At 39.6% G+C, this 13,732-nt stretch overlaps 1 protein-coding gene across 1 annotated transcript in view; it reads right to left on the bottom strand.

Annotated features, from left to right (window-relative positions):
- The window catches only part of LOC144229115 (protein kinase C-binding protein NELL1), a gene marked incomplete at its 3' end in the record, with an annotated part of 230,315 nt that overhangs the window by 103,770 nt on the left and 112,813 nt on the right, over nucleotides 1-13,732 (bottom strand). Inside the window, exon 4 of the mRNA XM_077761072.1 lies at nucleotides 668-838. Within this exon, the coding sequence (XP_077617198.1) occupies nucleotides 668-838 (171 nt within the window). The remainder of the gene's footprint in view (nucleotides 1-667; nucleotides 839-13,732) is intronic.

Raw genomic sequence — 13,732 nt, forward strand, 5'->3', positions numbered from 1 at the left:
AGTCTTTCTTCAGCTGGAAGTAAACTGACTCCAGTGACATACAGGGGGACAAGATCTCCCCAGCGTACAATGCCTGATGAAACCCCCTCCATCTTACAAAGTCTTGCCATCCTCTAGCAAACTGAAAGGCCTCATTCCTCTGCAGAGGATGGGTGGCATTAATTCCAAAAGATTCAAAGCACAGACTCTTTGGGAAGCCTCCATTTGGAAAAAGATATTTAAACAAAGTTGTGCTGGATGAAGTGAAATAGAATTAGCTGCTTCAGTGGCACAGGCTTCTCAGATTCATTCGATGGTAGAATGGCTTATTCGCCTCCAAGTGGAACGAACTCAACAACAATATATCACAGTTAACTGTGATCACAGCTCCATGGAATTTCAGCTGGTGCCTGGAGTACACGGAGGTGCACTTAATATTCCCCAATCTGTAATCAACCTTTTGTACATTTGTTCCTAATCACAGGATACAGTTTCATCTTAATGAACTGTTTTCTTAGCATATTATAGTTGGTCATTTCAGCACATCTAATGGCCCATTTGGTAGATTAAATTACAATTAGGGTCCCTTGGTTTTTATTTCCCAGCAAGGCCTGGAGGGGGTTGATCTTTTTCCCTTTCCCACTGCTCGATTTCAAGGACAGAATCACAAAAGAACAAAAGCACATACCTGTTGCAGTCGACGTGGAGCAGGAGATGAGAGGCACTAATTGACAAAGCGACTTTGTGCCACTGTCCATCTGCCATCCGGTAGGGAAGCGCCTCACTTCTGGGCTTCCCGTTATGTATATAGTGATAGCGGATCTCATCCCTCAGACCACTGCTCTCTAGTTCAAAATAGCTGTATGGAAAGTAACAAAAATGTGTTTGATTTTACTTCTGGATCCCATAGTCATCAATCCTCACTACGCACAAATTCACTACCCAGTTTCTCAGAACCTAAAATTAGCTAAACAGGACACAAAGATCTACTAAACAAAAATCCCTTGTGCTGCATGGAATCCAAGTCACCTATCATTGGAGAACCTCATGGTGACACCCTGAGCCTCTAATGCAGAGACTGATCCATTCTGAACTGACAGGCCACAAGCTAATTAGCCAAGCTTGGTACAAGATCTCTCCAACACTTAAAAGTACAGTTCAGAACCCTCTACTGTCTAAAAAGACCAATCACATGGAATGGGCTTAATGATGCTTCTTTTTATTCCTGGTTCTTCTACTTTTTCAAGAATTAAAGAAAAACAGAAATCATGTTGGACACCAGGAACTGAAATAAACTGAGATAAGAAAACTTTACTAAACACATTTCCCCCTGGACAAACAGCTTTAAGTGGACAATAGTTTCTATATAATGAGTAGGGGAGGGATAGTTGAAGCTACTCACATATGGACCCGTATTTCAAATTATCATGTCACAAAACATGCAATTGAGTCTTTTCTCTCCCCAGATTGTTGCCACATTTTCCAGATCCATGAAAAACTCAGCATCACCACTACAGTGTGCACTTTTGTCACAAAATGGAGCCATCAAGTTTGGGACACTCTTTCCAGTCGTGCTCCAGGGAGGATACTTTGAGTCCAAACCTGTTCTGGAATGGATCATCATGAAATCAAGCCCAATTTCATCACTAGGCATCGCACTAGGCATTTAACATATACTATCTAATTCATCACCCTGACAAACCTAAAAGGCTGATATTATCCCTAGAAACTGAGGTTCTGGAATACACCCCAGCCATGATTTAAACTTGGGTCTAAATCTGACATCCCATGCATTTTCCACCAGCTTGCTGTCCATCTCAGAGGCACAATGACAGTCGTAAAGATGGCCGCAACTGGCACTGTCTCTCAGCAATTCATTTGTACAGATAGCTCAAGAAATACGTGCCGATGTCGGTAGCCAGGTACCATCCCTATATTCAAAAGGACCTACTGCTTCTCCTCTAATTAGCTGAGTTGGCCTGACCCCAATAGCCAGATCATAATTTAATCTAAAACACAAAAAAACATCTTCTATGAGCACTGAAATGAACAGATCATGAAAGTCAACCTCTAGTGCAAGAGACTCCCAAATCATGTGACAATAACATATGCATATTTCTTGCTCATTTTTCACAGGGATCCTCCCAAGAGAGCAGTGCTAGGGAAGACTAGATTCTGACCTACCTAATTCATACTAGACAAAGAATCAGGCCCAAGGTCGTAAATTCAAGAGGCTACTTTTACTATTGCAGCCAGCCTCTGGGCCCAGGTACGTACTTATTAGTAATAATACAATACACATTTTTATAAAACTGCAAAAAAGAAAATCCTTAACATGGAAGACATTCATTTTAAGGGAATTTTCCAAATTGCTTCTAAGCAGCTAGAACATCGAAAGAATCAGAATCAGAGAATTTAAAAGGTCAGGAAGAACTTAGAGATCGTCTGGCCATTCATTAACTTGTTCAACATTTCATTACTGAACACACAGGAAAGGGCTAATAATTTAAAATATAGATCCTATTCTGAAGATGCTTTCAGACTAACAAAAAAAAAAAAAAGGAAATTAAATCTGTCCCTCATACAAACAGTTGGAAATAAATGGAAGGCAAAGGAAGCTGTCATCTCACTTCATATGCCAGGAATGGACCAACTGCTTTCATAAACATCATCTCATTTAATTTCGTCAAGGTTGGTATTTTTATCTCTATTTTGCAGAGGAGTTCACATGTGATGAGAGATATTAAGTATCTTACTTAATATTTACCAAGACCAGTTTCTAAATAGAAAAGCAGCATGATTTTTGTATAAGAGACCTCACCAAGATCATCATGAGAAATCTCTCAATTACTTCATTTTGACCAATAAGCTACAGCTGCAGGAAGGGACACACCCTTTAAAAGGATGTCAAAGACAATTAGAAATGCTTCTATAGGGGGCGCCTGGGTGGCTTAGTCGGTTAAGCATTGGACTTTCGCTTGGGTCATGATCTCGTGGTTCGTGGGTCCGAGCCCCGCATAGGGCTCTGGGCTGACTGCCAGCTCNTGGCTTAGTCGGTTAAGCATTGGACTTTTGCTTGGGTCATGATCTCGTGGTTCGTGGGTCCGAGCCCCGCATAGGGCTCTGTGTTGACTGCCAGCTCAGAGCCTGGAGTCTATTTCAGAGTCTGTGTCTCCCTCTCTCTCTGACCCTCCCCTGCTCATGCTGTCTCTCTCTCTCTCCTAGAAATAAATAAAAATCTTAAAAAAAAAAANATCTCGTGGTTCGTGGGTCCGAGCCCCGCATAGGGCTCTGGGCTGACTGCCAGCTCAGAGCCTGAGTCTATTTCAGAGTCTGTGTCTCCCTCTCTCTCTGACCCTCCCCTGCTCATGCTGTCTCTCTCTCTCTCCTAGAAATAAATAAAAATCTTAAAAAAAAAAAAAAAAAGAAATGCTTCTATAGATCACCTGATAGAATCAAGAAAGAAAGACAAAGGGAGGCAGTAATCTCCACATTCAGCTCAAAGAAGAAATCTGCCTGATTGTTAGGCAAATGGATACTTAGGTCTTAGGGAAAGGTTTCCGAAGCCATAATGCACACATTCAGGAAGTGCTAGATTTCCAACAGCTTAGATGAAGTCAAGACCATGTTTTTGTTTGTTTTAAATACATTAGATAACTGCGAAGTACTCCTAGACATGACAAGGAGACTGGATGGCTAAATTCTATCTGGGTAAGATCGCTTCATGGGTGCTGGGAGGGGAACAAGGCAGTATTTCCAGACAGTAACCCTCTGCTAGCAGAGGTGTGGGACTTAGTCCTCAGAGCACGTAGAAGGTGGTCATCTGGCCTGATGACACCTGGAGACAGCCTGGAGGAAAGAGTCATGATTTGCAGCGGAGCCTTGTTTATTCAAATTATGAACCACAGACCAGCATCATCACCACCTGTGGAAATTCAGATTGTGTGGCCCCATCCAAGACCTGTGTGAATCAATCTCCATTTTAATAAAACCCCCAGATGATTCATGTGCATATTAAAGCTTAAGCAGCACTATAGTCAAGTATACCAGGTGTTGCTTTACTTCCTGGCCAGCTGGTTATGGTGAGGGGAGCAGCAGTTTGAGGCTATGAGCAAGTAAGAGCCCTGCTGTGCTGGCAGGGAGAAGGGCACTGGAGGTGATCATGTAAACAACAGTGGAGTAAGCTCACTACCCCTGACCAGTCCTCTTTCTTCAGGCCTCAAGTGCTTGAAGGTCTTCTGTGGATTTGGGGGAGGGGGCAACTATATGACTGGCTGATAAAAAAAAAAAAAAAAAAACATGAGCCAGACTTATAAGCAGAAGTTTTCCCCTTCTCCTTGGATCTCAGCCAAGTACTCAGCCAATGAACTCTCTTGGCTCCCAGAAAAGTCTGTTCATCATCCTGCAAATAGTTGAAAACAGCAAGGACATTCACTACTGAGTTTTTTGTCAGACTGAACATCCCTACGACCTTCCTTAGACTCCAGAGCCCCACCTAGACAACAAGGCCCTCTGGGACATAAATTCTCTGCCTTATTCCTCTTCCCAGATCCTTCCCCATGTTGGTCAACATGCCCTAGCTATAATAAAATGAACTGGTTTCCCTCTTCAATATAGCATCCAGCAATACAGACAGTCTCTGGGCTGTGCACAATTCTGAGCATGCTAAGGTTTACATCCTACACTGCAAATCACATCACACAAAATATTATAAAGCTGATGTTATGAAGGTGAGTGTTTCCAACCTGTATTTACACAGCTAATTTTTTTTTTTTACTTAAGCCCTTGCTCTAGTTAGGCAGACCCTATCCACCATCAACATGAATAATTCTCTAAAAGTCACCAGTGAGTATTATGAACATAGTTACTATGAAGTTTTACAAGACTACTTGAATTCCATGCTATATTGAGGGAAATAACCAGGAACAACTCCAATTAACATCGATCAAGATCAGCCAAGTCATTTGTATTAAACTTTGTGTCCTTTTCCTGAAAATGTATACTAAGGGATCTATTTTTATTAAACAAAAGAAACTGAAGATTTGAAGTTCATACAGCTCTAAATGGCAGAACCAGGACATGACCCCCGGTCTGGGAGACACGAACGTAGATGCTCTCAAAAGGCAACACCCCATTACTTCCTACTATCTGAGAGGTTTTAAATACATTACCACCTCTCATTTTGTCAACACCCTTAAATGGTAGCTATTAAATTCACATTTTAAGGTAAAAACAGAGGTTCAAATTAACAAAATGCCTTGCCCAAAGTCACATAACTCCTAAGTTTCAAATCCAGGTCTACTTAGTTCCAAGATTCATGTTCTTCTCACCACACTGTGTTCCTCTCCAGGTATAACTGTATGAGCCTATCAAAGCCAGAGGGCAAGAGAATTCAGGAAGACTCAGCTCCTCCATCCCTGGTCCCAGAATGCCCCATCCAGCTAAAGAATTCCCTTGCAGACTCAAGTACAAGATCCCATTTCCTCATGCCATAAGAAATTTATCACAAATTGAAAAAAAAATTCCATATGTATTTATATAGAAGCTGACTTCCCTCTTCTGGCCCTTTGCCTACTGCTTGGATAATGGAGAGAAGCTGCCAAAAATACCAGGAAGGTATACTGTGTCCTACCTCAGGTCAGGAGTCTCAAGGACTGTGTGTGCTTTTTGGAGCCGGGGGAGGGGGGAGTAAGCAATAGCATAAGATTGCAAAGAACACTGGCCCAAGGGTACCAAGATTTGATTTCAACCTTAGGCCTGCTTCAAACCATGAAATCTTCAGCAAGTATGTCCCTGCCCCTTTGTACCCTCGGTTTCTCCTACCCATCAAATGAAATGATCAGATCTGATCCACAACACCCCAGGATTCCTTGGGAAAAGCCTTAGGGGGTCTAAGGCACAGAGAACGGATCAGGCATCAGAGAAGCTCCACTCTGTTGTATAATTTGGAGTTTCCCGTAAGATTTCATTTAGATAAAAGAAATCCACTACCAAAAATAGTCCAAAACCACTAAACTAAGAAATCTTTAGAATCCAGCTCATGTCTAGATTTCTGTCATTCATCACTACTCTGCAAACTGATCAACTTTAAAAGAAAATGAATAATTAGTTGGTCAGCTAGTTTCATTCTCCCCTTGACTTTTCTGGTGATGCTTAGGCCCCAGGCTCCTTAGCAGCTTGAAGGAGAGAAGAGGAGGGAGTGGATGCAGCAGACATAACTAAGATTCACACCACACCCTTCTCCCTGGCACACACCAGGCTATTTCCCAGTCCCCTGAATCTATGGGGGCCACATGACTAGCTGTCACCAATAAAACTTGAGCAGAGGTAATTTGTGGGACCAAGACTAGACAGTTAAGAAAGGGTGTGCCTTATCCATGGAAGTTGCACGTGATCCAGTAGAGAATTCTGAGATCTTAGTGGGGAGTAAGGTCATTAGATGTAATGAACCTGGGTCCTTCAGAAACTGCATGGGGCAGAGACTCCCTTCCTCACACAAACTAATGCTGAATAGAGACTAACCAAAAATACGTTTTTACTCATAATCACCAGAGATTAAGACAACCTTGACTCGTTAAAAAGAGATACCAGAACATGAAACTGAGGAAAGACAAAAAGCTGACAAGTCTCCATGGTGATGAAGCTATCCCCAAGCTAAAAATAGACATGGCAGGAAACAGGAGTAAAGTCATCTCCTGTCTTGTGTAGAATACATGACCAAATTACATGGTTCAGTGTCTTGCAAATGGTATTTTCCAAAAACACTAATAATGTTATCTCCCATCTCACATGCTTTTCAACATAATCTTGATCTTCTTCCAATAGAAAGGCTTGGATATAGGTACCCTCCCCTTGATCTGGGTGGGCTTTTAAGTACTTGAAGAGCAGAAGAAATGCTCGGTAACTTCCAAGGCTGGGTCATAAAACCTCAAGCAGTTTCTACTTTGTGAGAACACTTGAGCTTGAAGTCATGACCCACTATGGAAGACTTCTAACTACCCTAAGGCTGCCATGCTATAAGGAAGCCCAGACCACATTGGGAAGACTGCGTGCAAATACTCTGGTTGGAAAGCCCCAACCGGGATCCCAGCCAACACCAGTATGAACACCACATGTACAAATGGAAACACCTCCAGATGGTTTCCCCAGCTGTCTACTCCCTCCAGCTGATGCCACTAACATTATGGAATAGAGACAAGCCATCCCTCTGGACTCTGTCCAAATTCCTGACCCACAGAATCTATAAGCATATTATAAGCTTGGGAATGTTTTGTTACACGTCAATAGCCTTGGAACACTAACTTCATGCATACTGGTTTATATCTGCAAGCTCTGAAACTATAATTTAGGTGTGTCCTTACCTAAATGCCTAGGGTCATTGGCCAGATGATCAAATCTCATGGTGCCAATTTTCTGCTTACAGGCCCACAAATTTAAAACTATGCATTCTCTTCTATCAAAAGTGGAATTCTACTCAAAAAATGCAACCTACGATCAATACATCACCTCTTAAAATGCATGTTTCTCAGAACCCATTTAAAAAGATAAATGCCAAAGGAATATGCTATTGTCCTTCTCAGTAATCCACTATTTCTCTCGTATCAAGTCCCAATACGTTGGCCTCAAACTTCATGCTTACTGAACTAGAAGTGGTCCCCTCAGTGGTCCCTTTATAAATCAGCTACCTTCTATGGGTTCTAGCCCCAAGTGTTCTTCCCACGTACAGAGCTATTTGACAAAGTTAAAAGAACAGTCCTAATTTACTTGCACGAACTTCCATTACTCCCAAATTTTATTTCCTTTACTCAGAGCAATATGGAACAGTAGAAACGGGAGAAAATACATGCCTAATATCAAGTAGCTTCAGAGTCTGGCCAACATGTGTTCGATCCCTGCCTCAGGCACTGAATCTCCATGTAAATACGGACAAGACACACCATTTCCCTAAACCTGTCTTCATCTATTAGAAAATACTATCTCCTTCACAAATTTCTTTGGAATAAAACGTTAACACAATGTTTGTAATTTTCCTACAAAGAGCCTAGTGTCCACTAGTGACTAAAATTTCCCTTCGCTCTTTCTGCATGCATGGAAACAAACAGCCTCAGACATCTGAAGCTGCTGAACGGGTACACACACCCTCCCTTTTCTCAGAAAGTGTTTCTCTGCCTTCCCCTTTCCCTTGTTTAGACTTGACCTGGTGATCTTACTTGCAGCTGTAAACTTACCTATTCATTCTGTACTCAACCCTCTTAGTAAACATCTAGCAAGAGATTAAAGGTGACAGTAATTACAAACTGCTTGTTATTGAAAAGAAAACATTCACTGTTAAATGAAATGTAAAAATAAGGTTCTTTACATCTTCTCAAAACCATTCCATTATAATCTTTTAACATTTATTTGAGAGAGCAAAGGCAGGAGGGGCAGAGAAAGGAGAGAGAGAATCCCAAACAGGCTCCACATGGTCACTGCAAGGAGCCCAATGTGGGACTTCAACTCACATCCTCATGAGATCATGACCTGAGCTAAAATCAAGAGATGGAGGTTTACCCGAATGAGCCACCCAGGCACCCCAGCCCCCAATTACAGTCTTCAAAGCATGGAAGCAGCCACTCTGTGCTTACTAACATAAGCACATGATTCTAACTATCGGACATACTGATAGGAGAAGACATGAAAGCTTGGAAAGTTCGGAAATTTCTTGTCCCCAATTAAAAAACAAATTCTAAGATAAAAGCAACCAATGAGCTAGATTACAACAGGGAAGAATGCAGCAGCCTTAGTTTCTGACTAAGGCGCCTTCAAAGACAGTCAAAGTATTAAATAAACAAGCCCAAGGCAAGGATCCTAGAATCACACAACTGCATCTTATCTGAAGCCTAAGGTATAGTTCCTTATCCCCAGGAACTCAAAATGAAGATGTTTCTAAATATCAAGATCTAAGAAAAAGGAACCAATAGTCATTGTAGTTAGGGCAAATATATATATACGTGTGTATATATATATATATATATGTGTGTGTATATACGTATATATATACGTATATATGTGTATATATATACACGTATATATATATACACACGTATATATATATACGTATATATATATGTGTGTGTATATATGTATATATACACGTATATATATACGTGTATATATACACATATGTATATATATACGTGTATATATACACGTGTATATATACGTATATATATATGTACACGTATATATATACACACGTATATATATACGTGTATATATATATATATAGCACTTTTTATCCTTCTAAGTTTTCTTAAGGACTTAAAGGAACATTGTTCTGAAACAAAAAAATAGAAGTCTTCACTTTTCTTAACTATAAACTTTTAAGTTAAAATTTTTAACTTGAATCTTTCACTTCTATATTCAAAAAGAAATTTTTCTTTATGGTACTTAGTGAAAAGCACCCAACGTCTCTCATAGGCAACCACTGTTATCAGTTTCCGGTGTATCTTTCCAAAAAAAATTTTACAGAGTAGTTTAGACTTCAAAGTTGCAAATAAAGAACAGAGAGTTCTCATATACCCCGTATCTGTTCTCCTATTAACATCTGACATCCATTTATCACAACTGATGAACCAATATGGCTACAACAGTATCCAAAATCAATACTTAAGTCACATAACTTTAGTTGTCATCGAATAGCCTTTTTCTGCTCCACAATCCCATCCAAGGGACATTAGATTCAATTGACCTCATTTAGACACTTTTTAGTGGGGATAAGTTTAGACTTTGTTTCTTTATGACCTGGAAAATTGAAAACTACTGATGAGGAATTTTATAGAAATTCCCCCAATTGTGACTTTTCTGGTGTGGTCTTATGTTTAGATTTGGGTTGTAAGTTTTGGAAAGAAGTTTAATTCTCATGACAGCATATCAAAGACACATACTACCAACGTGTCTTACTAGTTTTGATTACTAATCTTGGTGTTAACCTACCTGGTGAGGTAGTGTCTGTCAGGTTTCTCCACTGCGAGGTTATCCTCACTCTCCATACTGTCCTCTTTGGGAGAAAGTCTAATGAGTGGACCACACTAACCCAGTGGGGAGTTAAGCTCCACCTCCTTGGAGTATCTAAATTATTTAGAATTCTGCACGGAAGATTTGTCCATCCTCTCATTTCTTTATTCGGTCATTGATTTAAAACTATTTACTCATGTGTTGTTTTATACTGTGGTTTACCATCCAATAACAGTTTATTTGGTCACCCAAATTGTTCCAGCATGGGCCACTGGAAGTTTTTTTCTGCTGGCTCCTATGTCCATTTGACATACTCCCTTCATTTATAGTACAAGATGCTCAAGACTCGACTTATATATTTACTGACTCAGCCCTAAAATCAGCCATTTCTGCAAGGAAAACTTTGGAGAAATTTCTCATTGGAAAATGGTAGTAAAAACCAAGATCTGGCCGCTTTGTGTGTTCACTGCTACTGGGGTATCATTGCTTCTAGGCCATCTTAGCTGACAGAGCAAAGAACTGCATGTGGTATAATAACTAGTGCATATATACAGATCTATATTTCTATATGGATGTATGTCTGAATTAAGTTTATACTGATGCCTTAAACTCTAAGCTGTTACCATATGGATTATTCTAGCCTTTTCCTCCTATTTATCCATTACTGCCCACAATTTATCCTCTATTACTCACTTCCAGCACACACATACAGTGATTTTACAACTGTTAAGCTATACCTTCATGTAAACAATTATCTATTAGAATAAAGCATCTATGCTGAGCGAAATAAGTCAGGCAGAGAAGGACAGATACCATATGTTTGCACATATAGGTGGATTAAGAGGAACTTAACAGAGGACCATGGAGGAGAAGAAGGGGGAAAATAGTGGGGGAGAGGGAGGGAAGCAAACCATGAGAGACTCTTGAATGCTGAGAACAAAGTGAGGTCTGATGGGGGTGGAGGGGAGGGGAAGGGGGGATGGGCATGGAGGAGGGCACTTGTGGGGATGAGCACTGGGTGTTATATGGAAACCCCTTGACAATAAACTATTTAAGAAAAAATAAAAGAATAAAGCATCTATTCCTTTTGCCTTTAGTCTTACTGACTCCACTTACTTCTGAAGTTACTCAGGTCAGCAATTTCTCCAATCCCCTTTTCATTAAGGTTGTTAGACCTGCTTCTAATCGAGTTGGAGTGTTCATACACTTTCCATCCCACTCTCCATCCCACAATCCTCCAACCTTCCGATTTTGTTTTTACAATATGCATACATTAAAGTTTACTCTTTGTGCCATAAATTCCTGTGGGTTTTAACAGATGTACAGTGTTACTTGTCCACCATGAGGGTGTCCTATACCACAGTTCCACTGCTTGGAAAAAAAAAATCCTGTTTTTCACCTATTTAGTCCTCAAACCCCTGCAAATCACTCATCTGTTTAACCCTTCTATTTTTGCCTCTTCCAGAATTTCATATAAATGGAATCATGCAGTATAAAGCCTTATCAGACTGGGTTCTTCTACTCAGTAATATGAATTTAAGATTCATTCATGTCGTTGTACGGTTTAATAGGTTTTTCCTTTTTGTGATCACTGTATAGACATACCAAAATTCATCCATTCACCTCCTGAAAGATATTTTGGTTTCCTCCTGTTTTATGTGATTATAAATAAATGAGTTGAGTAAACTTTGTATTCAAGTTTTTGTGTGAAAATAAGTTTTAGAAATAGTTAAGTAAATACCTAGGAGTGTGACTTCTGGATTATGTACTAAGACTGCATTGAGCTTTGTAAGACATTATCAAACTCTCTTCCAAAGTGGCTGTACTAGGTCATATTCCCACCAGAAATGATTGAGAGTTACTGTTGCTATACATTCTCCTCAGTAATTGTTTTTGTTAGGTTTTTTCCTTTTCAACTTTAGCCATTCTGCATCCGTGTGTAATAGTATGTCTTTTGCATTTCTCTAATGGGGGGAAAAAAAGATGTTTGCTCACCATTGAATTTTAAAAGTTCTTCACATACTTTGGACACAAAACCTTTAACAGATCTATTTTGCAAATATTTCTTAGTCTGTGACTCACGTTTTCACTTTGTACGGTCTCTTGCAGAGCACAGGGCCTTGTTTTAATAAAATCCAACCTACCAAATTTTTTTTTTATGGATCACACAATTGATATTATAAAGAACTCATCACCAAACCCAAGGTCATGTAGATTTTCCCCTATGTTTTCTTCTAAAAGTTTTAAAGTTTTGCATTTTAAGGTCTGTGATCCATTTTGAGTTAATTTTTGTGAAAGGTGTAAGGTCTTTGTCAAAATTCATTTTGCATAAGGACATCCAAGTATTTCAGGATCTTTTAATAAAACTATGCCTTCTCACACAGGTTAATGTTACAAAAGTCAATATTAATCTATTCTTTGTCCCCATCTTTCTAACATAAATGGTAGTATACTATCTTCATGTTCTACACTTTTAACTTACTGTTACAAGACACCTTTTTTTATATACACAAACTTCCTCTTTATCCTTAGTTTGATAAACATTCTCCCATTCAAAAGAGCTAGAAAATAAATACATGATCTCCTTATAGCACAAGTCTAAACTACAACCAAAGACTCACTTTTTTTCTTTTTTCTTTTTTTATTTCTAGGAGAGAGAGAGAGAGAGAGAGACAGCGTGAGCAGGGGAGGGTCAGAGAGAGAGGGAGTCACAGACTGAAACAGGCTCCAGGCTCCGAGCTGGCAGTCAGCACAGAGCCCGACGCGGGGCTCGAACCCACGAACCGCGAGATCATGACCTAAGCGAAAGTCGGACGCTTAACCGACTAAGCCACCCAGGCGCCCCCCAAAGACTCACTTTCTTAAGGCTAAGCCAGGCTTACATACTGTGGAAGCAAGAATGAAAATCATATGTAAGACATGGCACTAAATGTTACCTAGGAAACACCAAGCAGTATAAGGCCTTTAATTTACATGCCTCTCTTCAAAGAATTTGCATGCCATTTGATAAGGTAAAATAAAAAACCTAGAGAAAAACAAACAAGAAATCCTCACTTTTAAAGAAGGGGGGTTGGGGGGGAGACAATCAATCACTGACTTGTGATCCAGGAATGTTTCAAAAAGGAAATAGATACAGAAGAACTTTTTAAATTGAAGTGAGAAAAACTACCTGCCCAATGTAGATTCTTGCCACCTCTGTCATACATTAATTGAATAAGTGTGGATTTATTTTACACAAAACACACTATTTTGATTACTACACCTTTGTACTCCATCCTAAAATCTGGGATTGTGATATCTCCAGCTTTGTTATTCTTTTCCAGGATTGCTTTGGCTATTCGGGGTCTTTTCTGATTCCATACAAATTATAAGATTATTTTTTCTAGTTCTCTGAAAAATGTTGTTGGTATTTTGATAGACTGCATTAAATCTGTAGATTGTTCTGTACAGTATGAACACCTTAACATATTAGTTCTACCAATCCTAGAGCATGGAATATCTTTCCATTTGTTTATATCATTTTCAATGTCTTTCATCAATGTTTTACATTTTTCAGAGCACAGGTCTTTCAACTCCTTAAGTTTATTCCTATGTATTTTACTCTCTGGTACAACTGTAAATGGTGTTTTCTTAATTTCTTTCTGCTGCTTCATTAAAAGTGTATAGAAACACAACACATTTCTGTACATTGATCCTGTAGGCTCTGTGAATTCACCTATCAGTTCTCGTAGTTTTTTGGTGAAGTCTTTAGAATTCT

Source organism: Crocuta crocuta, unplaced genomic scaffold (assembly GCF_008692635.1).
Source record: "Crocuta crocuta isolate KB4526 unplaced genomic scaffold, BGI_CrCroc_1.0 scaffold233, whole genome shotgun sequence".
NCBI lineage: Eukaryota > Metazoa > Chordata > Mammalia > Carnivora > Hyaenidae > Crocuta > Crocuta crocuta.